Raw genomic sequence first — 26,314 nt, 5'->3', positions numbered from 1 at the left:
CATGTACAGAGAACCTCAACTAGCCTGTACCGGTGCACACTGACTCGGTACCGGTGCCCCCTGTATATAGCCTCATTATTGTTATTCTTATTGTGTTACTTTTTATTATTACTTTTTATTTTAGCCTTCTTGGTAAATATTTTCTTTTCTTGAACTGCACTGTTGGTTAAGGGCTTGTAAGTAAGCATTTCACGGTAAAGTCTACACTTGTTGTATTCGGCGCATATGGCAAATAAAGTTTGATTTGATTTGAGAGTCATGACAACAGGATGCATGTTTTGAAATATTTTTTATTCTGTACAGACTTCCTTCTTTTCACTCTGTCAATTAGGTTAGTATTGTGGAGTAACTACAATGTTGTTTATCCGTTTTCTCTTATTACAGCCATTAAACTTTGTAACTGTTTAAAGTCAACATTGGCTTCATGGTGAAATCAATGGGCTGTTTCCCTCCTCTCCGGCAACTGAGTTAGGAAGGACGCCTGTATCTTTGTAGTGACTGGGTGTATTTATACACCATCCAAAGTGTTATTTTTTATTTTTGCCCATCTACCAATCGGTGCCCTTCTTTGCAAGGCATTGGAAGACCTCCCTGGTCTTTTTGATTGAATCTGTGTTTGAAATTCACTGCTCACTTGAGGGAGCTTGGGGTACAGAGATGAGGTAGTCATTCAAAAATGATGTTAAACACTATTTATTGCACACAGAGTGAGTCCAGGCAACTTATTATGTGACCTGTTAAGCAAAAGTTTACTCCAGAACTTATTTAGGCTTGCCATAACAAAGTGGTTTAGTACTTATTGACTGTGGACATTTCAGCTTTTCATTTTTAATCAATAACCTAATTCCACTTTGACATTATGGGGTATTGTGTGTAGTAGGCCAGTGACCAAAAAATCTACATTTAATCCATTTTCAATTCAGGCTGTAATACAACAAACTGTAGAAAAAGTTACGTTAAGTCCCTTGCTCAAGGGAATATCGGCGGAAGGTGGCACCGGAGATATTGGTGCCAGAAACCCTCTGGTTGCCCCCCCACCCCTTCATGTCTTTTAGTTTCTGCTTGTTAATCGTTGTGATCTCTGCCAGTTGCCAATATGACAGCCTCCCTCGTTACTATGCAGATATATGCAAACGTTATCATCAGCCTACCAGGTCCGGATTCCCACCTCTTTTCATGTGCGACCTTGCTTATTAGAAAACACAGATAACAATCGTTGTCAGGAGGCTGTCACAATGTTGGATGGGAACGCTGTGGAGAAGGGCACAGGATATGCTGGGGGGACAGGTGTTGTGACACCCCTTCATATTTACAGCATTAGCTCACACCTGCTAGGGATCCTTGTAACCCAGGAACACAGGGGGAGCCCACCCAGTCTGTTTCTTTAAAAGCTAATCGATGCTAATGGTTAGGTGTCCTGTTCATACACAGTTTAGAGTGTGAATGGGTTGGTGCTTCTACATTCATGCAGTATAGAGTGGAAATGTGTTGGTGCCTCTCTCCTGTCAGCAGCCCTGTGCTGAGCTGCTGGAGTCGATGCTAAAGCCTGTCACGTTGTGGAGGGGGAATCGGTTGGCTACCCCGGACAGCAACTTGATGAGGCTCCCTGATTAATATACACCTCACCCAATGGCTCTCTCTCACGCACACACACACACACACACCACACACACACACCACACACACACACCACACACACACACACACACACACAACACACAACACACACACACACACACCACACACACACACACAACAAGACACACACACACACACACACACACACACATTAACCAGAGCAGTTGGATGACTCAGAGGTCTCTGTGTCTTAGAAGTCTGTATCTCTTGGTTCAAACAGACCCGATGCCTGATTCAAAGAAGCCAGCATGAGTCTCTATGCTCAATCTAACACACACACACGATGCTAGGCCTCTCTTATACAATCACTCTCAGGTCTTATCTCTCCAGCTCAGCTACACAAACACACCCTCTACTTACATCACACATGTCCCCTGAGACAGCATTGGAGAATGAAGACTCTTCTATCAAAGCCCAAAGGAACAGGGACTGAGTAGCTCTCATCACAGTCTCATCCTGTCTGTTCAATAGGACAGGTTAGGATTTCACGAGTATTTCTCATCACACTGTCTCTCCTGTCTGTTCATTATAGGACAGGTTAGGATTTCAAAGCCTCTGCAGTAGAGTTGCAGTATGTCCTCAGATCATCAATAGACATTTGAATGCTGTTTATACAGTGTAACGTTATGCTACTGCAGTTGTGATGTTCTATGTCTCTTGTGTATGTGTGTGTGTAGGCCCTGTGTCCCAGGCGGAGGCTCTGAAGGAGGAGAATGACTCTCTGCGCTGTCAGCTGGATGCCTACAGAAACGAGGTGGAGCTGCTGAAGCAGGAGCAAGGCAAGAACCAAGAACACCCTCCTCCACAGCACAATGAAGAGGACGCCTGCAGGCAGCAACAACTAACCTTTCTACAACAGGCACTACAGGGCATGCAGAAGGTATACTTCTACCACACACGCTATAGCTTCACTTTTTGCAGCAGGTCCTACTTTGGATTTATTTCAAGCAATTCCACAGGCATTTTTATACAGATATAAGTCCTGCAGATTCTAGCTGATGAGAGTCATAGTCCGTTGGTTTTTCTTTCTGGGGCGACAAGTGGTTTAGATGAAAAGTCACTTTTAATGGAGGTGGATAGAGAACTGCCCTCTCAATCACACAGACACAGGCGCGTGCACACATACACACAGCACTAATAAAGAGATGAGAGAGTGGTAGGGAGAGATGCAAGCTGAAAACAAGAGCAGCAGAGGGATGCACGCCGAGTAAGGTGGACGGAGTGAGAGTAATAGAAAGAACAATAGAAAGACTTCAGAGGGAGAGAGTCCTTCTAGAATCGGATCACTCCGCTGTCCTAGACGCTCCACAGAAACCAATACCGACCCAGCTTGAAGGGTTTTCTATTAAAATCTCCCTCAGAGAAAACAACCATCATACTGTTGCTAAGATAAACAACCCTCTGAGGCAGGCAATCTGTTGCTCCCATCACCTGCTGGGTCATCAAATATCCTCAAGTTGTCAACGGTCATAGTTAATCTAAATATATATTTTTTTAATGTTGGTTTTGAGCATAAATAATGTGTCGTCCTCCTGCTCGTTTGAATAGACCGATGGTAATTACATTTCTAACATTTCCATGAAAAGATAAGTGAATAGATTAAAATGAGACCAATTGGATGCTTCTTATTGCTCCATACTAAATTGCGTTATCATGCAGGCTCTGGCAAATTACCATAAAATATTATCAGCAGGTGATTTGAGTGTACCCGTGTTCTGTGAATTTCTTCCACTTGTGAGTCATGTTATACTTGCGTATTTCAGCCTAAACCCAACTGAGACTGTGATGGATAAGCTGAAATGGATAAGGAGAAAGGACTTTTCAGCTCCTACGTGGTTCTAATTTGCAGCACCAGAGAGACTAGATAGATAAGCTATGAGCTCAAAGTTCCTACTCGATAGCAAATCCTGAAACATAAGAGCTAACTTGGTTTCCTCTCTGTAGCTGATGCATAAAGGGTTAATAACTAGCATGTGGCATATGCCTGTTGTAAGCAGGCATCTGTGGCTAACTGTGCCTCCTCTGTCTTAAGGGTTAGTTAACATTTGTGTCTTTTAAAGATTAGTTAGCATCTGTAGCTAACTGTGCCTTCTCTCTGTAGCAGACCCTTAGTTAGCATCTGTGGCTAGCTGTGCCACCTCTGTAGCAGAAAATGAAGGGTTAAATAGTATCTGTGGCTAACTGTATCTCCTCTCTGTTTGCAGCAACTGCTGAAGATGTGTGAAGAAATGAAACAGCGGGAGGCAGAGATGGAGAAGACTGTGGAGGACAAACAGCAGCTGGAGAGCCAAGTAAAGAGCCTCAAGGAAGGACTGCAGAGCCTGAAAACACTGACAACACACACACCACAGGTCAGTAAAACACACACACACGCAACATATGCACACTTTACATCTTTACAGTTTGGCTTGTTTGAAAAACTCCTGGGGTTTGAAATGGAATTACATTAGCGGATTTGTGCTGTAATTTTAATTAAATTAGTTCTAAATGAGTTTCAATACATGAGAAATATTTCAGAAATAATTACTCAGCTACTGGAACCCAGGCTGTGGTGGACTTGAGTTACAGTGTATTTAGTTTCATTCCAAATGGTATTGCATTTCTTCAATATCCCAGTGTCAGCTGATCTACCCCTAAAAAAAATATATATATAGGGGGTAGATCAGCTGACACTAGGATATTGAAGAAATGCAATTACATACATTCTAGTGTCCCCACTAGACATTGATTTCAAATAGTTAATTTGGAATCCCATAGAGAGAGGGTCAAATAGAATGCCATATACAGTAGAGAGAGAGACGGGTCATTTAGAATGCATAGAAAGATGAGGGACAGGTCATTTAGTGTTATTTACATTTAAGTCATTTAGCAGACGCTCTTATCCAGAGCGACTTACAAATTGGAAAGTTCATACATATTCATCCTGGTCCCCCCGTGGGGAATGAACCCACAACCCTGGCGTTGTAATTTGGGTCCTGGATGCTGATTGGCTAAAACTGTATTTCAGTCATGTGTACTGTATATCAGACAATATACCACGAGTATGACACAAAAATATAGTTCTATTTATGTTGGTAACCAGTTTATAATAGCAATAAGGCACTTCTGGGGTTTGTGGTATATGGCCAATACACCACGGCTAATGGCTGTATCCAGGCACTTTCCGAAGAACAGTACTTAGACGTGGTATATTGGCCAATATACCACATCCCCTCGCGCCTTATTGCCTAAGTATAGAGAGAGACGGGTCAACTAACTACTAGTTTCACCACCACTGTATCATCTGAGAGTAACTGTCCAGTGAAAATCTAACTTTTAAAAGTTAATATTCTGTTAACTCATATCCAGATAAGGTTGTTGACTCGTGCTATACTCGTATTTGTAGCCAAAGCATTGATTGAAGGGGGAAAAAACACTTAAGACCCCACCTCAAATTTGTATCCTAAACAGACCGTTTCAAAAAAGATTGCTATTTCCTTAGAGTATAATGTCATACTCCTGAGGAGAATGAGCTGGCCAATCAGCGGTCTAGAGGAGGATGAGCTGGCCAATCAGCGGTGTACTTGCGTGCATATTTGTAATGTCCGGTACATGCCCACACCATGACTACACAGAAAGCTGCTTTTTAACATACCTAATTACCAGGAAAACCATTTCACTCATATTGTAAGTAAATATAGGTCATTTTTCATAGAAATATGGAAACACTGGACAGGTACTTTAACATTCGCCATGTATCACCACTGCTTTTTAAAGCACAGCACCACACCTCCAACTACTCCTAGCTGACTAACTTCTTTACACTAAACCAGCCTGTATAAACTGAAACCGCATTTTACATTCACCACGTGTCAACACCACTGTTTATGGCACTGTGCGAACACACAGACTAAAACAGCTTCATACTAGCCATATACTGTATCTAGATAGTAGGGATGTAACCATTCACCGACAGGCATCGGTCCCTGATTCAAATGTTACAAATACAAATGCGTCGGTCTGCGAACCCCAAACCGATCCAAATGTAACATGCATCGGTCAGACTGCATGTTACATTTGTTAAAGTAACTGTCCAGTGTTTCCAGATCCAATTTACCTTCCAAAAATACCTCATCTTTTGTGACAACTGATGCGTCCTCTCCTTCAGTGTCGAACTGCATTTAACTGTGGTGACAGTCATTGATCTCTTAGTCGTGGCCAAAAGTTTGGAGAATGACACAAATATTAATTTTCAAAGTCTGCTGCCTCAGCTTGTATGATGGCAATTTGCATATACTCCAGAATGTTATGAAGAGTGATCAGATGAATTGCAATTAATTGCAAAGTCCCTCTTTGCCATGCAAATGAACTGAATCCCCCAAAAACATTTCCACTGCATTTCAGCCCTGCCACAGAAGGACCAGCTGACATCATGTCAGTGATTCTCTCGTTAACACAGGTGTGAGTGTTGACGAGGACAAGGCTCTGTCATGCTGATATAGTTTGAATAACAGACTGGAAGCTTCAAAAGGAGGGTGGTGCTTGGAATCATTGTTCTTCCTCTGTCAACCATGGTTACCTGCAAGGAAACACGTGCCGTCGTCATTGCTTTGGACAAAAAGGGCTTCACAGGCAAGGATATTGCTGCCAGTAAGATTGCACCTAAATCAACCATTTATCGGATAATCAAGAACTTCAAGGAGAGCGGTTCAGTTGTTGTGAAGAAGGCTTCAGGGCGCCCAAGAAAGTCCAGCAAGCGCCAGGACCGTCTCCTAAAGTTGATTCAGCTGCGGGATCGGGGCACCACCAGTACAGAGCTTGCTCAGGAATGGCAGCAGGCAGGTGTGAGTGCATCTGCACGCACAGTGAGATGAAGACTTATGGAGGATGGCCTGGTGTCAAGAAGGGCAGCAAAGAAGCCACTTCTCTCCAGGAAAAACATCAGGGACAGACTGATATTCTGCAAAAGGTACAGGGATTGGACTGCTGAGGACTGGGGTAAAGTCATTTTCTCTGATGAATCCCCTTTCCGATTGTTTGGGGCATCCGGAAAAAAGCTTGTCCAGAGAAGACAAGGTGAGAGCTACCATCAGTCCTGTGTCATGCCAACAGTAAAGCATCCTGAGACCATTCATGTTTGGGGATGCTTCTCAGCCAAGAGAGTGGACTCACTCACAATTTTGCCTAAGAACACAGCCATGAATAAAGAATGGTACCAACACATCCTCCGAGAGCAACTTCTCCCCAACCATCCAGGAACAGTTTGGTGACGAACAATGCCTTTTCCAGCATGATGGAGCACCTTGCCATAAGGCAAAAGTGATAACTAAGTGGCTCGGGAAACAAAACATCGATATTTTGGGTCCATGGCCAGGAAACTCCCAGACCTTAATCCCATTGAGAACTTGTGGTCAATCCTCAAGAGGCAGGTGGACAAACAAAACCCCACAAATTCTGACAAACTCCAAGCATTGATTATGCAAGAATGGGCTGACATCAGTCAGGATGTGGCCCAGAAGTTAATTGACAGCATGCCAGGGCGGATTAAGGGTCAGGACAGGCAAGGGTCAAAAACCAGGAGGGCGAGAAAAAGATAGGCTGGGAAAAACAGGAGCTGACAGGACAAACGCTGGTAAGCTTGACAAACAATACGAACTGGCAACAGACAAACAGAGAACACCGGTATAAATACACAGGGGATAATGGGGAAGATGGGTGACCCCTGGAGGGGGGTGGAGACAATCACAAAGACAGGTGAAACAGACCAGGGCGTGACACATTAATTGTCTGTCATAGCTAATTTGAAAACAATAAATATTGATACATTACTAGCTCAATAAATGACAAGTTAATTAGTGGGTGATGGGGATTTCAGAACCAAAGTGGGGGGACAAAAGCAATTGCCCCCCTAATCTGATAGTGGTAGTGGGGTGGCTCCCTTATGGCTCAGCTCAGGTGCCTACATAGTACATACACTGTATCCATACATTTTTTATACACACACACACACACAGAAGTCAGCTCAGACAGATCCAGCTCAGAGAAGCCCAGCTCATGAATGCCATCAGCAGCAGATTTTTATTTAGAATGGAAAGTGTGTATGCAACAAATGTTAGTGCATCGCATCGAAACGAATCGCATCGAATCGTTCTCTAATTAAACCGAATCACACCGAATCATTTAAAACTAAAACAAATCGTTCCTGTATCGTATTGGAGCCCTTGACTAGAGATGGGTATCGTTAAGATTTGAACAGTATTACTACTCTTACTGATACTGCTTATCGATCTGGTACTTTAACAGTATTCTTATCGGTTCTTTTTGTTATTTTTTACGGAAGAAAACGAAAGAAATTAGGAACAGAATTAACATTGGTTTATTTTCTGAAATGTTAAATAAATAAAAAATACTATTATTTTACAGCAAAATAAACAGCAATGTTTTGAACAAATCACTATTATAGGCTCTAATAATGTTGTGATGATGGAAATGTAAAACAAATGAAAAACTATTTTCCTGCAGAAGAAAATACAGTAGTATAGAGCAACATGGGTGGGGCATGCAGTTAGGCTGTAAAAGGAGTAAGAGTTCTTAGCAGTTCTTCTGGAGAAAGATCAATATATTTGCCTTCTCTGGCAGAAGTCAGGACCTCTCCTGGCTTATTGTGTTCCCTGCAGTCAAAAAGGGGTGGAGGAGACTTGAGCACAGAGGTAGCTTGTTGCAATGTTTGTGAGGAGGGGCAGAGTAGCTCTCTTCTCCCACCACCACATCACAGGATCTTCAGCCATGGGGATGGGAGGCATGCCTTTGTAGAGCTCGACCTCTAGGTCAACACAATCGCTGAGGGTGAGGGACGAGGTGTTCTGTTGGATCGTCAACCTCAACTCCCTGTCCTCCTCTGAGAACAGCTCCTCCAAGGCACTCCTTGTTTTGTACAATGGAGGGACTGCCTCCTCCATTTCCTTCTCCTTCAGACTCCTCCTCCTGTTGCTGGTGCTCTGTGTCTGTCTGCTCCGGCTCCTTTGACAGCCTTGGTGTTGCTCCTGTCACATTGACCTCAACAGTTGCCTTCCTCAGCCTGTCCCAGGTGGCGTCACTCACCGGCCTCCCTTTAAATCTGGGGTCCATTGCTGTGGCCTCATGCAGGAAGGCATGAATGTCCTTATCCTGATAGCGCTCGGAGAGATTCTCCCACACCTTCTCTTTGATGGTTGCCACAAACGTTCTATCTTCATGCTTCACAGTAAAGTGCTCTTCCAGTTTTTGGAGGATGGGTATGATCTGTCCACAGGTGGCATTCTTTTCACATGACACACACAGTGTGGATGTATAGAGGATTCTCATGAGCTGGACAAACTCCTCAGCCTTACAGATGTCCTCGTCCTTCAGACGGTCCAGGTTGTCCTTGGTCAATGCTTTTCGCAGCCGTGGGTCCAAGGCTGCTGCTTGGATCGCTGGATTCCATCTGGTCTTGACATCAAGTATGAGTGAGTGTTGCGGAAGGCCTGAAACAACAAGAAAAAATAACATACATTTAATTACAACACACTTGAATATTTAATTAAATTGTTAAATGTGGGAATTTCAAAATAAAACTTTAAAAGATTGAACTGGCTTCTTACTAAGGCGCTGCTCCATTTCCTTCAAGACTGTTTTGGACATCGAGGATCTCTTGAACCACACGACCACTGCTCTGATTCGGGCTGCCCATTTATCAATGGAAGTCATTTTGTAGATTTTCTGCGATGCCAGATTCAATGTGTGCACAAAGCATCCTATCTTTAGGGTGTGTAGCCTCTTGATGGCAACATCCATATAGCCAGCATTATCAACAGTCACAGCTACAATCTTGCTTGCCTCTATCTCAAACTCTTCCAGAATGTCTGAGATCTCCTTTGCCACTACTTCGCCAGTTTGCGATTTGTACACTGCCCTGGTGTGGAGGACCTTCTGTTTTACACTGCCCTGGCTTGTGTAGTGCACTGTAACAGTGAGATAGTGGTCCTGACAGAGGCTGGTCCACCCGTCTGATGCCATGGCCAGCTTTGGTACGTCCTTCAGCTCAGTGATCACATTGGCATTTTCTACACCATACCAGGTAGGAATGAATGTGTCACTGAGGTAACTCCTGGAGGGAGGGGTATATTTGGGGTTGAGTGCCTTGCTCTCCTCCCTACAGTAAAAAAAAATATTGTTTTCACTTGTTGAATTATCATTATTGAATTGTTGTGTTTTGATCTCTCTTCTGGATTGGGAATAGCGAAAATGCATCATAGACGAATGGCTTAATCTTATTGCAAATTAGAAAGGGTTGGTGAGATAAAATGTGCAAGATAATGTTTATGCAGCAACAATAAATAGGAAATGTATTTTCTTAATTTCTCCAGTATCGAAAGCAGAACTGATAACGTTGGAGCTTATCGATACTACGGTCTTTCATAATTTAGCCCCGGGGCCCGTTTAATACCGGGTTTCGGTACCCATCCCTACCTTTGACAGTACCAGTCAAAAGTTTGGACACACCTACTCATTCAAGGGTTTTTCTTTATTTTAATTTTTTTTTTTACATTGTAGAATAATAGTGAAGACATCAAAACTATGAAATAACACATGAAATCATGTAGTGGAATGGTGCAAAGCTTTCCGCCATAGGACTCTGGACGTTGGAAACACGTTCTCTGGAGGGATGAATCACATTTCACCATCTGGCAGTCCGACGGACAAATCTGAGTTTGGCGGATGCCAGGAGAACGCTACCTGCCCAAATGCATAGTGCCAAATGTGAAGTTTGGTGGAGGAGGATTAATGGTCTGGGGCTGTTTTAGTGCCAGTGAAGGGAATTCTTAACGCTACAGCATACAATGACATTCTAGCTGATTCTGTTCTTTCCTGTTTCAGCATGACAATGCCACCATGCACAAAGCAAGGTCCATACAGAAATGTTTTGTCGATATCGGTGTGGAAGAGCTTGACTGGCCTGCACAGAGCCCTGACATCAACCCCATCGAACTCCTTTGGGATGAATTAGAACGCCGACTGCGAGCCAGGCCTAATCGCCCAACATCAGTGGAAAGCCTTCCCAGAATAGTGGAGGCTGTTATAGCAGCATAGTGGGGACCAACTCCATATTAATGCCCATGATTTTGGAAATAGATGTTCGACGAGCAGGTGTCCACATATTTTTGGTCATGTAGTGTACCTTACTTAGACTAGATTACCACTAGGCGCTGAAATTTGTCCCCAAGCAGTGATCCATGGGAAATATGGTCATTATAGCATGCGTACGTACAGAGATGAATCATTGGAAGGAAGATAAATCAATTTGCAGAGGGCGTTGCTCTCTAATTTGTGGTCAGTGTGTGTGTTTTGTGTGTGTGTGTGTGTGTGTTGTGTGTGTGTGTGGGTGTGTGTGTGTGTGTGTGTGTGTGTGTGTGTGTGTGTGTGTGTGTGTGTGTGTGTGTGTGTGTGTGTGTGTGTGTGTGGTGTGTTGTGTGTGTGTGTGTGTGTGTGTGTGTGTGTTTGGGTGGTACACTCATGTCTGCTTACATAAGAATCTGGCATGTTAGACAGTGTTGGCTCTTCTCATTTTTATAATTGACTCTAGCTGGAGATGTCCCTACAAGATGACAGAGGGAGCAAGGAGAGGGCTAATCAAGTCAATGTAAGTGGAAAGTGCTGTGACACACGCTCTACTTTTTCTCTTTCCCTCTCTCTCCCTCTTCCTCTATTCCTCTCTCTCTCTCTTGCTGTCTGTATCCTCCCTTCGTTCTCCTCTCCTCTCTCTCCTCTTCCAGTGACATGAACAATCATTACAGCCCAATCCATTGCAGAAGGACTTTATTGTTGCCGGATAAATCAACCCTAAACACTGGGTTAGGAAGTCAAGGGCTTGTCCAATCACACACACATAATAGCATAGTGAGGAGTATTAGCCCACCACGACTGGGTCAGACAGGGCAGCGCCACACACACAAACACATCAGTCATACAGACACAAACAACCTTCCCTCCCTCCTCCCTCTGCCAGCCTGTCAGAAACCCACAGTAACCAACAGCTTGATCATTAGTATCACTAAGACTCTCAGCTCTGTCTCTCGCTCTCTCTCTCTCTGTTTCCTCCCTCTGTTAGAACTATTGCTGTCGGCTCCCTCTGTATTGTCTCTCCTCTCTCTGCCTCCTTTGTGTGTGTGTGTGTGTGTGTGTGTGTGTGTGTGTGTGTGTGTGTGTGTGTGTGTGTGTGTGTGTGTGTGTGTGTGTGTGTGTGTGTGTGTGTGTGTGTGTGTGGTGTGTGTGTGTGTGTGTGTGTGTGTGCGTGTGTGTTTACATAAGAATCTGACATGTTAGACAATGACGGCTTTTCTAATTTTCATAATTGACTCTAGCTGGAGATGTCCCTGCAAGAGGACAGAACGAGCGAGGAGAGGGCTAATCAAGTCAATGTAAGTAGAAAAGGGCTGTAAATCTCTCTCTCTTCTTCTTTTTCTCTATTCCACTCTATTTCTCTTTCTATCCTCCCTCTTTCTCCTCTTTCCTCCTCTCCTCTCCTTAGATCATTACATGACAGATCATTACAGGCCAATCTTATGCAGGAGGACTTTATTTGTTGCAGGATAAATCACCCAACACAACTGGTTTAGGAAATCAAGGTCCTGTCCCATGTATAGTGGTTCCTGAACAGTGTGCCTTGAGGGACTCTCAGGTGCGCCATGAAACCTTTCCTAATCTAGACTATTTAAATATTTTTACACTCACGTATAAATGTGACCTCTGAAATGCACATGGAATTTGGACTTGCGAGCACTAGTACCGGTCAGATAATACATTAAATGGCACATGGTTACTTCTGTATCTTTGTTTCAAGTACAGTACACGCAGGCTGTTCTTACATTTGCATCATTTGATGGGTGCGCATCACAAACATTAATTTGGTTAATTACGCTTTGTCTGTAAAAACTTAGCACAGGCAAATGTAATTAGGCTAAGCCAGAGGACACACATGGTGCCCAAATTTATGACATATGTCGCGCAGCGAGAGCCGAGGGGAGACGAGCAGATTCGTTTCAGTCAGTTTAGTCAGTCGTCCTGGTGAGCCCTTCCCAGCTAGCTAATAAGGCTTGTGCTAGAAACTTCAGCGAGATTTTGAAACTTGTCAGAGTAATTTTTATCGGAGTAATTCTTTGTTTTTCAGTAATAGTAGTTAACATAAAAAGCAGATGCTGAATATCCCTTTGAGCATGGAAAAGTTATTAATTAGTCTTTGGATGGTGTATCAATACACCCAGTCACTACAGAATGCAGGCGTCCTTCCTAACTCAGTTGCTGGTGAGGAAGGGAAACGATCAGGGATTTCACCATGAAGCCAATGGGGATTTTTAAAACAGTTACAGAGTTTAATGGTTGTGATATGACAGAACTGAGGATGGATCAACAATGTTGTAGTTACTCCACAAAACTAACCTAAATGATAACGAGATAAAATATTCCAAAAACATGCGTCCTGTTTGCAACAATGCACTGAAGTAATACTGGAAAGAAATGTGGCAGAGAAATGTACTTTTTGTCCTCAATACAAAGCGTTATGTTTAGGGCAAATCCAACACAACATATCACTGAGTACTAGGGGTGTGAGCGTTTAAACTTTGAAATTAAGTTGGGATCCTTAACGTTATGAAAGATCCCTACCCGAAAAACAATGTTTTTTTGTTTTTTTTCACTTAATTAAAATCACAGTTCTGTTATGACAAAACATATTATTTTCTGTGTTATAGCCGATAGGCTACAAAGGCCTGGGGAAGTTGTGTAATTAAAATAAAACCAGAGGAGGAGGCGAATTGTAGGCTACTTGGGGAATTTATAAGGCATGCAAGACAAGACTTTGCAAGATGCAGATTACCAAAACATATGAGCATGCTTCTGCCTCTCTCTTCCTCGTGCTGGCCTGCCTGCTCTGTCTCTTCGCTAATGATGCAAGTGCGTTCAGTCTTTGGTCTGTTGCATGTAGAATATCCTAGTTTATTCATGGCACCAATGTCTTCGGGCTAGTCTTGCGTGCACAGGGCTGCCTACTCTTCGTTTTTGCCTCATGAAATTACAGTAGGCTACCGGTAACTTGTATTGATGACGCTTTTTAGGCATCATGGAATGTGGCTACAGTTTTTTAAATGCCAACATGATGCCGACACGAAACAGACATTTTACTTGACTATAAGGAATGTGGCTTCTGAAGCGGGATTTAAATCCATCACTAGGCAACCAGAATTGTCAATCAAATAATATTGAGCTGCTGCGCGCAGCCTGCTTGTCTGCTGCCTGTGCGCAGACCACTCTCTCCTAAAAAAGTACTTTAAAGTTTGTTAAATACAGTGACTTACCAAAACATTTAGTTTAAATAAAACACATTGCTCCCCTACAATAAAACACTGCATAAAAAACTATAGCAGCACATCAATCAGTGGCGTTTATTGTTGTCAGTGAAAAAATACAGAACATTTAGACCTGATGTGGTACTTTTTTAATTGTCTGAAAAGTTATCAATTGCCGCTATCGACATGTTACTGTAGCTGTGTTCTATGACTGTAAAGGGTTGTGGTAGATATAACTTTATTGCTCGGCCGTAGCGGTCATACATGCGTAATAGGACAATTATTCTGCATTGTAAATTGATTTGGATTTTAAAAAATGCATTTTAATGGAAAACCCCCCAAAAACTATTAATGTCAGTTTAAAAGTTAAGCAAAATGGTTTATTTGTCACATCCTTACTGAGTACTACTCTTCATATTTTCAATCATGGTTGTGGCTGCATCATGTTATGGGTATGCTTGTCATCAGCAAGGACTAGGGAGTTTTTTAGGATGTAAACATAATACAACTCTAAGCACAGGTAAAATCCTATAGAAGAACTTGGTTCAGTCTGTTTTCCAACAGAAACTGGGAGATGAATTCACCTTTCAGCAGGACAATAACCTAAAACACAAGGTTAAATCTACACTGGAGTTGCTTACCGAGACAACATCGAATGCTTCTGAGTGGCCTAGTTACAGTTTTGACTTAAATTGGCTTGAAAATCTATGGCAAGACTTGAAAATGGCTGTCTAGCAATGATCAACAATCAACAGAATTTTTAAAAGAATAAAGGGCAAATATTGTACAATACAGGTGTGCAAAGCTCTTAGAAACTTATCGCCGCCAAAGGTGCTTCTACAAAGTATTTACTCAGGGGTGTGAATATTTATGTCAATTTGATATTTCTGTATTTCATTTTCAATAAATTCGCAAAGAATTCTAAAAACATGTTTTTACTTTGCCGTTACCGGGTATTGTGTGTAGATGGGTGAGGGAAAAAAATATTTAATTCATTTGAATTCCGGCTGTAACACCACAAAATGTGGAATAAGTCAAGGGGAATACTTTCTGAAGGCACTGTACATCAGTCACAAACACACATACCCCACCCACCCTCTGCCAACCTGTCAGATGCCCACAGTAAACAAAAGCTTGATCATTAGCATCGCTAACACTCTCAGCTTTCTCTCTCTCTGTTTCCACCCTCTGGTAGAACTATTGCTGTCGGCTCCCTCTCTGAATTATCTTCCTGCATTTGTCTCCCCTCTGATCTTCCACTGCATCTGTCTGATGTGAGTGTGTGTGGTGTGTTTTTAGGTGCTGCTGGGTACTGATTGTGTGTGTATTTATGTGCTGTCAAACAATTAAAATAATTAATCTCATCATTTTCTGTAGTTAATTGTGATTAATAGTAATTTTTGAATTTGCTCAAATTTGACCCTAAACAAATATTTTTCTATTTAAAAAGCAGTGCATTGAGTTACAGGCATACTATGCTGTGGGACGAAAACACGAAATAATCTGTATCAGAAACAAAATGCTTCCAATATTTAAGTAGGCCTGCCTACTCCCTCAATGTTCTTAAAGTGTAACACTTCCGCACTCACAAATACACACACACACTCAAGTACTGTTAAAGCGACAGACAGGCATTCTAAATGAGTGTTCTCCCAATTTCAGATTGTATGGTTGACTACAGGAAAAAAATAACTGGCTCTACAAAGAACAAAGAGCATTTAAATTGTTCAACAGTGTTATGAATTCCACAGAAGACAATAACAACAGGTCAGCCCGGTCTGAATTAATGTAGGCTAATACAACTATTAGATCTAGCCTAGGCGACTTCGACATGCACTAGTCCACAAGCTACTACAACTAGAATTGGGATAATTGCGATAAATCTTTTGACCTGAGACCTATAACAAAAACAGTAGCTAAATGTTCTGATTAAAATTGTTGTGGGAAGTTAGTTATATCAAGAGGCATTCAGCCAAATGGCATTGTAAACATTATTTTGGTTAGCTAGTGAGCTAACGTTATTATAATTAGCTAGCTATTCTGTACAAATGATCTTGCTGCTGTTATCTAAAGAAATGCCTGGGAATGTGTTTGATTGAACTTTCTGTAAGTCAAACCTGTGAGCATAGTGGATTTTTCAGACAGACAGCGCTACATAACAGCAGCTGCCACCGAGTGCAGTGTCTGTGAGGAATAGGGTCCGTGCGGAAACACGTACGCTTAAAAAGGGTCTGTGCGGTGAAAAATGGAGATTCAATTAATGACATCAATAATATAATTAACGGCAATAACTTTGTGTGTATGTTGAGGTTATTATAGTCAACGAAAACTGAAACTAAAATAAAAACAACAATTGGAAAATCTATTTAGTAAACTGAAATTAAACTAAAACTACTAAAACTATCTTTCACTGCAAAACTATGAAAAAATTAAAATTAAAAATAATTTTAAATTGTAGTTTTTTTCTTCTAATCTTTGGGTAAAAATCAAATGGTTTTCAAGGTTTTTTTCCAAACTTTTCCCAACTTGCTGACCAGTGACTAGGCCAAGCTAGAGCAGCTTGTGCAGTTCCTGGATCCGTTCACAATTCACACCGACCCACTTCAAACTGATAGACAGTTGCTGTCTGATCTGGTGCCGTGCATCCTCAACCTTGAGGCACAGTTGCAGTCAACTACTGTGGTAAAACAGTTGGCACAGGTACTCCTGAAGTCACTGTGTCAGAACTGGTATTTCCGCAGCTCAGACGCGACACTTAATGCTCTGCCATGTTGACCCTCCAGCTGGACAGTGACCTCAAACACAATCTTCGATAAGAGGAAGCTATATTTCTGAAGCACTGTGGTCGAGATGATTCATTGTGTTGGCATCTTATTTGGGTCCTGCTGCTCCATGGCTGTACTCTCTAATTTGCTGAAGTACAAAAGGCTCTGCTTCCCTCATCAGTGGCTCCATCTCCATTGAGTGAAGTTGTATGAAGTCCTCTAGTGGCCAAAAGCCTGTGTTAGCATGGGCAACGCCATTCAGGGCTTTCGCCGTTTAGATTTAGTCAACTGGGCGGGACTTCCAACTTCATTGGCTGATCCCTCCTGATGACCCGGTTGGCATGACCCGATGACCCAGTTGGAGTTGTACTATTTTAAGATGGAGATGGCCTCAATGCACATACTCTCACAGACGCCGTCATGACACCGATACAGAGACCACAGTCTATCCAAGTCTATGGTCCTCGCCCATCGCCTTATGTATTACTCCCCCCCCCCAGTGTCAAGAAGTGACATAACAAAAAATCTGACTATAGGCCTACAACACATAAATGGCTCCTAGCCTCCCACACATAGGCTACTTTCTGTCGCGAACACTAAAACTCAAACTAAATCATATAAATTAAGTCTAAAAACGAACTGAAACTAAGCTGAATGTCATATAAAATTACTGAACTATATTAACTGTGTGTGTGGATGTGTTTTAACTCTACCAGAAGTCCCCACAAGAATAGTAAACGAACAAAAATTTGACCAACTGGGGACATTTTGTTGGCCTCCACAAGATCAAATGCTATTTCTAGGGGGTTTAAGTGTTAGGATTAGGGTTAGGGTTAAGGGTTTAGGGTTAGGGTTAAATTAAATAAATAAATAGGAGCTAGGGTTAGTTTTAAGGTTAGGAGCTACGGTTAGGTTTAGGGTTAAGGTTAGGTTTTTTGGTTAGGGTAAGGATTAAGGATTATGGGTTAGGGAAAGTAGGATTTTGAATGGGACTAAATTGAGTGAGGTGTCCCACAAGGTTAGATGAACAAGACTGTGTGTGTGTGTGTGTGTGTGTGTGTGTTGTGTGTGTGTGTGTGTGTGTGTGTGTGTGTGTGTGTGTGTGTGTGTGTGTGTGTGTGTGTGTGTGTGTGTGTGTTGTGTGTGTGTTGTGTTGTGTGCTGTGTGTGTGTGTGTGTGTGTGTGTGTTCCCCATATTATAATTGTATTTATTGAATGTTTGTTTCTATATAATCCAGGTACCAGCTGAGTTATTCCAGTTACAATTTTTTTTTATTATTATATTGTGTAGTTCTTTCATGTGTGTTTGGATGGGCTAGGCTAATGGTGTTAATTGAAAGCCTTCCCACCAAGTTAGCCTGCTTATTAGATACAGGTGCATAAAGGTTTGGTAGTATCACAGATTATCCATTATATTGACCACATACTCTATGAAAATAAATCTCTTAATTAACAAATGTCAGGCAGTTTGGAGGAGGCACGATCTGGTGGGACCATTCTAGCCAATGAGAGGGCAGATACCCATGTGAACAACCGGCACAACGGTTTCCACTAGTTACCACAGCCGCAGAAATTGGCTCTATCGTAAATAATCATGAAAACTAAAATGTGCTTTTTGGTTATAATTTAAGGTTAGGGTTACGCTTAGCAGTGTGGTAAATCACATTTTAGTTATTGAAATTGTAGAAATAGGCGGAGCTTATGACTGTGGCAACTAGTGATGACCAGGCACAACTCCGATATTAAGTGTTTTTTCTCAAAGTTGCCAGGATATCACATGTCCTACTTATATCAGTACACTCGTAAAAAACGAATCATTACGAAACGTATATTCGATCAAATAAGCCACACATAGCAACATAAGCCATTACAATTTTTGTTAACCAAATTCGACACACTCTTCTTTTTTTTCAGCAGCAAACAACCCTGCATCCCACTGCTGGCTTGCCTCTGAAGCTAAGTAGGGTTGGTCCTGCTCGGTCCCTGGATGGGAAACCAGATGCTGCTGGAAGTGGTGTTGGATGCCCTCTTTCCTCTGGTCAAAAAAAATATCCCAATGCCCCAGGGCAGTGATTGGGGACATTGCCCTGTCTAAGGTGCCGTCTTTCGGATGGGATGTTAAACGGGTGTCCTTACTGTCTGTAGTCACTAAAGATCACATGGCACTTATCGTAAGAGTACGGTTTTAACCCCGGTGTCCTGGCTAAATTCCTATCATGGCCACCTTATCATCTCCCTTCTCTCCCCTTTAACTATCTCTCAGGTCGTTGTTGTAAATGAGAATGTGTTCTGTCAATTTATCTAGTAAAATAAGGTTAAAAAAATGTAATCCTGGCTTGGTGAGTGAAAATAAACGAAAAACCGCCACCTGCTGGAGAAGACAGATTTGGGGCTTAGTTATCCCTATCGCGTCGCTTTTTCCTCTCTGAGAGAATGTAAGGATGAGTAAGGAGTATTTGCACATTTTTAGACCTAATAATAAAACTCAAGATTTTGAGGAAATCTGTTCCAGTCATATTTAAAAATATATATATATATGTGACATGCAACAGCCAGATTCGTCACAGTGTGTGTTTGTGTGTCATCTACCAGTCTAACAGGGTTTTCAACTCCTTTCCTGTAGGAGGCAACAGTGTTAGAAGTGGTGTCCTGCAGTCAGGAGAAGGAGACTCTGCCCCCGGAGAAGAGTCCCTCCAATCCTGTTCACTCTGAGAGAGAAGCCTTGCTAGTTGGTATGTTCACCTAACAACATTACTATAATGTTATATTAACCTAGTTTTGGAGCAGATTCCCCCAATTCCTGTCCACTCAGAGAAGCCCTGCTACTTGACACATTCACCAAACATTATTGTAACCGTAGTCCGGTAAACTCTGAGGGAGAAGCCCTGCTTGTTGGTATGTTCAGACAGCATTACTACAACCTTCTAACAACATTTGTACGTACAGAGGAGAACATTCCCCTAGCGCCATCCATTCTAGGAAAAAGACCCTGCTTGTTCATACACTTTTTGTTCATTTAACTGGTTATTTTTAGAGAAACTATCCACAATCATCAAACGCTGTTTTTTTTGTGGAAAGCCTGGTTTTCCTCCCCTGGTTATTCCCAGTTCTCTGGGCTGGTTCACATGTTTTCATTGGCTGGTTTACTGAGGCCTTTAGCACCTGTACTTTCCAATCAGCATAGTTTTATGGCACATTCTCCATTTCTTTCCACAGGGAACGGTTGGTCCTGGATCAAATTGGTTTCTACGAAAGTAAGGTCTTGCTGAGATACAAGGGAAAGTAATTGTGGCGTTACGATTAGGCCTATGCCAGATGGCAGGATGCTCACTATTGTGTGGTAGTGGGAGTTACCTGTCCTGTCCCACAGTGGTGTTATTCTAGAATGATCATATATTTGGCATAGTTGGTTAGGTAGTCAATGAGGCCCTCCCTCCATGCCGGCCCACTTTGGCTGCTCAGTGATGTAGATGGCTGTTGAGGATCCTGGGTGTTCTCTCTGTCAGAATCGCTCTAAATTACATCTTGTTTGAAGATGAAGTGAGCACCGCAGAGAAAAAAGGACATTGGCTCAAAAGTGAACTCATCTTTAACTGTTTTGTCTGTCCTTCTAGATGGCAAAATTAATACCAATGAGATGAACACTTAAAGGAATGTTATATATCGTATATGTGCATCTCTGGGCAATGTTATATCGATTTCCGGGGTCATTTCGTGTTTTTATGTGTATCTGACCTATTCAGCGTTCAAGCAGGCAGAAAAACAGCCGGAATGACGCATTTTGTGTGCATAACATTGTCTTTAAAAAGGAGAGAAAACGGATGACTAAACTCTGATCAAAACAAAGACATAGGGAAGGAAAGAACAGATGCTAGGCCTTTTTCAAGACTTGAAGTTTTATATTAACAAAGCACTTTGTATTGAACTTCCATGTTTCTCGAGGAGTGGCTGAATATCTAGGCTCGGCTATAATTACACATTCAGTTAGAAAATGAAACTGTAGACTTCACCAACTACAAAGTTAGCATTGTCAATTATCATCAATATGAACTTTAGATAACTAGGCTTTGGAACAGAGCAGCTATTGCTTTATCCACAAGTCCCTTTACAACTAAACATAAAGTTCTGATTCATTTGCTATAAATGATTTGGACATTTGGAGGCTTTTGGACCCATTCAAAGTATATAGACTGATTTTAAGTTATGCTTTTCTGTATATCATTGGTCCAAGCCCAGCCATTAAAACACACTTCTGATCAAAGAGTTGTTCTCCTCCAGTGTCTCACCCGGTGTCTTTCTGAGCTGGCTCCTCAGTGGGCTCATGTTATTACACGGGGGTTTTGGACTATCAGTAGTGCGTCGTCATATCAATTAGCTGATAGCAGATGTTATTGTTGGGATGAGCGAAACCCCTTTGTGCGTGTGAGTGCGTGCGGGCGTGACGCCCCATGCTGCTCTGATCAGAGAAGCTTTCATGTAGAGAGCAGCATCAAAGTCTTCATTAAACACTTCTCTTAATCTGGACGGTTAAAACACAAGTCTTCCACAGGGCTGGGAGTGTTTTGGGGAAGACAGACACACGTGACGAGTGCAGATACATTTTCACTTCGGTCAGACAAGATGAGTTAAGTAGAGTGGTCTCTTGAGTGTGGTGTTCTAGCTGGCTTTCACGTTGGACAGATCGGTGAATGAATCAACACTCAAACGTAATGTTGTTAGTTAGCTATAGATTAGCTATACGTTAATGGTCTACAGTTTGATACTTTGGATGGCATGTTCTCATTGGCTTTCATGTTGGACAAATGGGTTAATGAACACTCAGACTGGATGGAATTATACCATAGTATAACTTGAGTGTTTGAGTTATAGTTCTAAAGTAATAGCCTACACTACTGTATGATAAGATGGGTGAATCAACCGTTATATATCATGGTTATAGAGTTATAGGTATAGAGTAATGCTAATGCCAGTTTGATTGACACTGTATTTGAGGTATCTCTTTCTCCTTCCTCAGGGATCATCTCTACATTCCTCCATGTCCATCCGTTTGGAGCCAGCATCGAGTACATCTGCTCCTATCTACAGCGGCTGAACACCAAGGTACTGCTGGCACACGCTGACACTGACACACACACACACACACGGACACTAACCAGGTTTCCATCCAACCATTTCATGTGGATGCATTTCCTGACACATGAAAAAAGTCTGAGCTGCAACAAGGAAATGCCGGTACAATTGTATAAATGTCAACAGACAATGTGTTAGTTCGACGTGGTGGGATCTTTTTGTGTTGGTAAAATCTATTATGCGAGAAATGGCAGTGGAAGCGCCTTTCTGCGCAAATATTGATATGATAACCATCATATGGAAGTGAACTTGGAGTGATGCGATGATATGTTGTGTGGTCCTCCCACTCTGACTCGGGAAAGCATGCAGTTTATTAGGCTACAGATGAAATAAGTTATGATGAACTTTAAAGGGTGGTGAATGTGCAAGGGTGTATCGAGGGTCTTATTCTGGTGACATGATGATCGATGCATGGCTGCCGTTTGACAAATACAAATGATCTTATAGATAATAATCTTATCGTGTAGGTAGCATACCCGCTCTGCGAGCTGTTGGCTAGAGCACACACGTGCCAAGACTAGAGTGGGCACATTTGCTATATTACATAACAGTTTTTGTGACAAAACCATGAGTAGAGCTGAAAATGCAATGGAGTGTTTTTTATTCAGTACATGGGAATTTAACCACACAAGTTGTCTTTATGTGCACTACGTCATCAATCACAGCCTTTTATACGCAAAAAGTCTGTTTGATGCAAACACATCTCTGGTGGGAAATCGCAAGAAAAATTATGCAGATTTTTGAACATTCGCAGGAAAATCTAGCTACTGACACACACACAGCCTGTCATGATGAGCAGCAGGAGCCATCCTGGCGCACTATTCCAGCACACAAACACACACACACAGACATCCTGGCACAACACACACACACAGAGCACAAACTTGGAATTAACACCCCTACTGGGCTGTCATACAGTATTGTCCTGATGTATTCCAGGGCCACACGGTGCAGTAGGAGCACCCTGGTGCAGTCAGCCTCCCCCAAATGAAATGTGAATCATCCCCTTGTGACACCAGAGCCCCGTCGTACAGCAAGAGTTTCCTCATACGGCCAGATCCTTCTCCTCAAATGTGATCCCCCTGGTGCAGAAAGGCCCCTCTCATGATGCTGATCCCCAGGTTAGCGTTGGGGTTGAAGCACAGGCAAGTCCCACTGCCTCCAATCTCTGTAGCTACCATAGACGTGAATATAGGATATCTCCTTGTATCTCCAGTGTTCTTGAGGGAGTGTCTGAGTGTAATTTCCCTGGACACTGAGACCTGTTAGATCTGGATCATTCCTGTCTCTCCCTGACAGAGCTGAGCTGTTTCATTTATTCTGACGCTTCGCTTAAACACCCATCTCCACTTGTCGGGCTCCTCAGGGGCCTTCCTTGGTTCTCACCTCTGCTCTCGTCTGCCAGAGAGATTATTTTCCTTCTTCTCAACCACATACACTGAGTGTTCAAAACATTCCATGACATAGACTGACCGGGTGAAATGTTTAGATCCGTTATTGATGTCACTTGTTAAATCCACTTCAATCAATGTAGACGAAGGGGAGGAGACCGCTTAAACAAGGATTTTTAATCCTTGAGACATGGATTGTGTATGTATGCCATTCAGAAAGTGAATGGGCAAGACAAAATATTTAAGTGCCTTTGAACGGGGTATGGTAGTAGGTGCCAGGAGCACCGGTTTGAGTGTGTCAAGAACTGGAACGTGTAACGGCTTTCTTCCTGGGCTGAAGGAGAGGACCAACATGCAGCGCGGTTAGTGTTTAACATGTTTAATAGACGGTAAACTGTGAACACTTAACAACAATACAAAAACAACAAACGTGAAAGCCGAGACAGTCCTATCTGGTGCAGAACACAAACACAGAGACAGMAAACAATCACCCACAAAATCCCAACACCAAACAAGCCTCCTATATATGATTCTCAATCAGGGACAACGATTACCAGCTGCCTCTGATTGAGAACCATATTAGGCTGGACACAGAAACAGACAAACTAGACACACAACATAGAATTCCCACCCAGCTCACGTCCTGACCAACACGAAACAAGCAAAACACATAATAACTCTGGTCAGGACGTTACAGAACGCTACTGGGTTTTTCACACCTAGCAATTTCCTGTGTGTATTCAGAATGGTCCACCACCCAAAGGACATCCAAACAACTTGACACAATTGTGGAAAGCATTGGAGTCAACATGAGCCAACATCCCTATTGAACCTTCGACACCTTGTAGAGTCCATGCCCCAACGAATTTGGGTTGTTCTGAGGTCAAAAGGGGTTGTTACTCAATATTAGGAAGGTGTTCCTAATATTTCGTACACTCAGTGTATAAATAACATCTCTTTTCGCTCTATCGTGGCTGACCCAAACCTCTATCCGATAACATGGCTGGTGGAAACCCAGAGGGGCATAGTAGCCATGCCTTGCCTAAACCAGGCTGGACAAAAGCATGTTTTGTACACTGTGTATATGACCACTACACTCACTGCCATCGCTGCAAGGAGGCCTTCAGATATAATATATGGCCACTCTCACTCTACCTCCATGAGGAGGCTGTCAGATAAAGGACTATGGGACCACCAGCCCACCTCCACCCTGAGGCCTTTAGACATGACTACTCTTACTGCTACCTCCATGAGGAGGCCCTTGTGAATATATTGTATGACCACTCCCCCCGCCAACTCATTAAAACCTCTGCGCCTTCACCGCACTGACTCATTCCTTCTCTCTTCCTTTGGCTTTTCCACTCTGTCTGAGGATGTTTTTTGTTCCCACGCTACCTCTCTGTAACACCACACAACAAGCCCACAGGGCTTTGTCAACAGTACTGGCTGGATTCACCACAAACAACATGACTCTCTACTTATCTACTGTGTTCATGATGCACTGCTACATTGTTAATGGTGATACACACATATCTACACTAGTGCTTAATGCATACTGACAGGTTTACCCATCTGGTTCTTACAAATTTGTTTTTTCTCTGCATAGAATTATACAGTGCTTCCTGCTGTCGTGTTTTGTGTAATCTCACCTTTTTAAAGTGATGCTATATGCCAATGTGGTGCTATTGCATATGTAGGTGTGGGTTTGTGATGTGTGGTGTTGTGTTGTGGTCTGTTGTGTGTGTGTGTGTGTGTGTGTGTGGTGTGTGTGTGTGTGGTGTGTGTGTGTGTGTGGTGTTGTGTGGTGTGTGTGTGTGTGTGTGTGTGTGTGTGGGGGGGGGGGGGGGGGTCAAATCTGTGTGTTAAGTTTGAATTGTGTTTGTGTGTGTGGGAGTGTATTTCAAATCTGTGGATTACTTGAGTGTGTCTGTGTGTGTTTCAGATAAATACAGGGGAGGTGGATGCTCTACTGGGTCGGCTGCCCTGTACCTTCAGACAGGAGTCGACGGGGGTAGGCGCCAGCCTGGAGAAACGCTGGAAGTTCTGTGGCTTCGAGGGCATCATGATCACATAGAGCATTACGGGGACACGGAGGAGGACATCACAGGGACACAGAAGAAACAGCATTGAGTTCAGGCTGAATTATTAGGACACTGTATTATGGAGACCGGTACTGGTCCCTGAGATGTTGCTCACCGGTCCCTGCGATGGTTAACTGGCCTTGGTTTAGTCCGTTCTTAAGAGCTAGTTATAAGGTTAACAGTTTGCTGGTCCCAGGCACAAATAAGGTTGAGAAACACTGGCATAGAGCTCTGGCTGTATTATTAGGACACAGAAGTAAAAACATAGAGCTCAGGCTGCAGAGCAGGCTGTGACACTGAGGAAACAGCCTCTCTGTATGGGTGACAGAGAGGGTGACTCATCTCCAGGGTGATGGAGATCTCTATAACACCACCAAAGCCACGATGCTCTTCTCTGTGCCCAAAGGAGTAACAGTCCGAAGGTGCCAGGGCATTGGCTGTTTGTCCTTCACATGGGCGGACCAGACCATTCCCAGAGCCTCTAATTGGTTAACTCTGCTGTCACTCAGCTACCCAATGAGGTTATCAGGGTCTGCCGAACATTTTCCACCTCCCACCCCTCTGGCCTCTCTCACTCTCTCTTTTTTTTGTTCCTTGTTTTTATAATTCTATGAATAAAAATCGATATATTTCTTAATTTTCGGTAAAGGCTGTTAACAGTTGCATAGATTGATTTGTTTTACTACTCTGTAAATGCGTGGATGATATTTTTAAATAACAAATAAAAGCAATCTGAAGAATTGAGAATAGAGTTGTATTGAATAGAGTTCTTCTCACTGGCGCTTAGGCTATATACCGGTAAGCTGCTTGTATATGCAATGTGTGTAGATGTGGTATGTAGCATGAGTGTGAGTCAACTGCTAATCATAGTCCCCAGCCACATGAGGAACCTTCAGCCTGCCAGCCTCCGGACATGAAGTCTCAGAGGTACACACTCTCTCTCTCTTGCTCACTCTCTCCTTTTCTCA

The 26,314-nt window shown here is 42.7% G+C and overlaps 1 protein-coding gene across 3 annotated transcripts in view; it reads left to right on the top strand.

Moving 5' to 3' along the window:
* The window catches only part of LOC111967636 (ecto-NOX disulfide-thiol exchanger 2-like), a 209,068-nt gene extending 182,975 nt beyond the window's left edge, over positions 1-26,093 (top strand). The window contains exons 10-16 of one of the 3 annotated variants that reach the window (XM_023992826.2): positions 2,316-2,518; positions 3,843-3,989; positions 11,222-11,278; positions 12,000-12,056; positions 19,368-19,476; positions 21,759-21,844; positions 25,208-26,093. In XM_023992826.2, coding sequence (XP_023848594.1) covers positions 2,316-2,518; positions 3,843-3,989; positions 11,222-11,278; positions 12,000-12,056; positions 19,368-19,476; positions 21,759-21,844; positions 25,208-25,339 — 791 coding nt within the window. In that variant the 3' untranslated portion in view covers positions 25,340-26,093. Of the gene's footprint in view, positions 1-2,315; positions 2,519-3,842; positions 3,990-11,221; positions 11,279-11,999; positions 12,057-18,658; positions 19,477-21,758; positions 21,845-25,207 lie in introns of those variants that run through there. The other 2 variants (XM_070444823.1, XM_070444824.1) reach the window with 2 other exon arrangements.
* The last annotated feature ends 221 nt before the right edge of the window (positions 26,094-26,314 follow it).

This window comes from Salvelinus sp. IW2-2015, linkage group LG8 (assembly GCF_002910315.2).
Source record: "Salvelinus sp. IW2-2015 linkage group LG8, ASM291031v2, whole genome shotgun sequence".
Taxonomy (NCBI): domain Eukaryota; kingdom Metazoa; phylum Chordata; class Actinopteri; order Salmoniformes; family Salmonidae; genus Salvelinus; species Salvelinus sp. IW2-2015.
The sequence above is the reverse complement of the archived record's forward strand: the minus strand, read 5'-3'. Positions and strand labels throughout refer to the sequence as shown.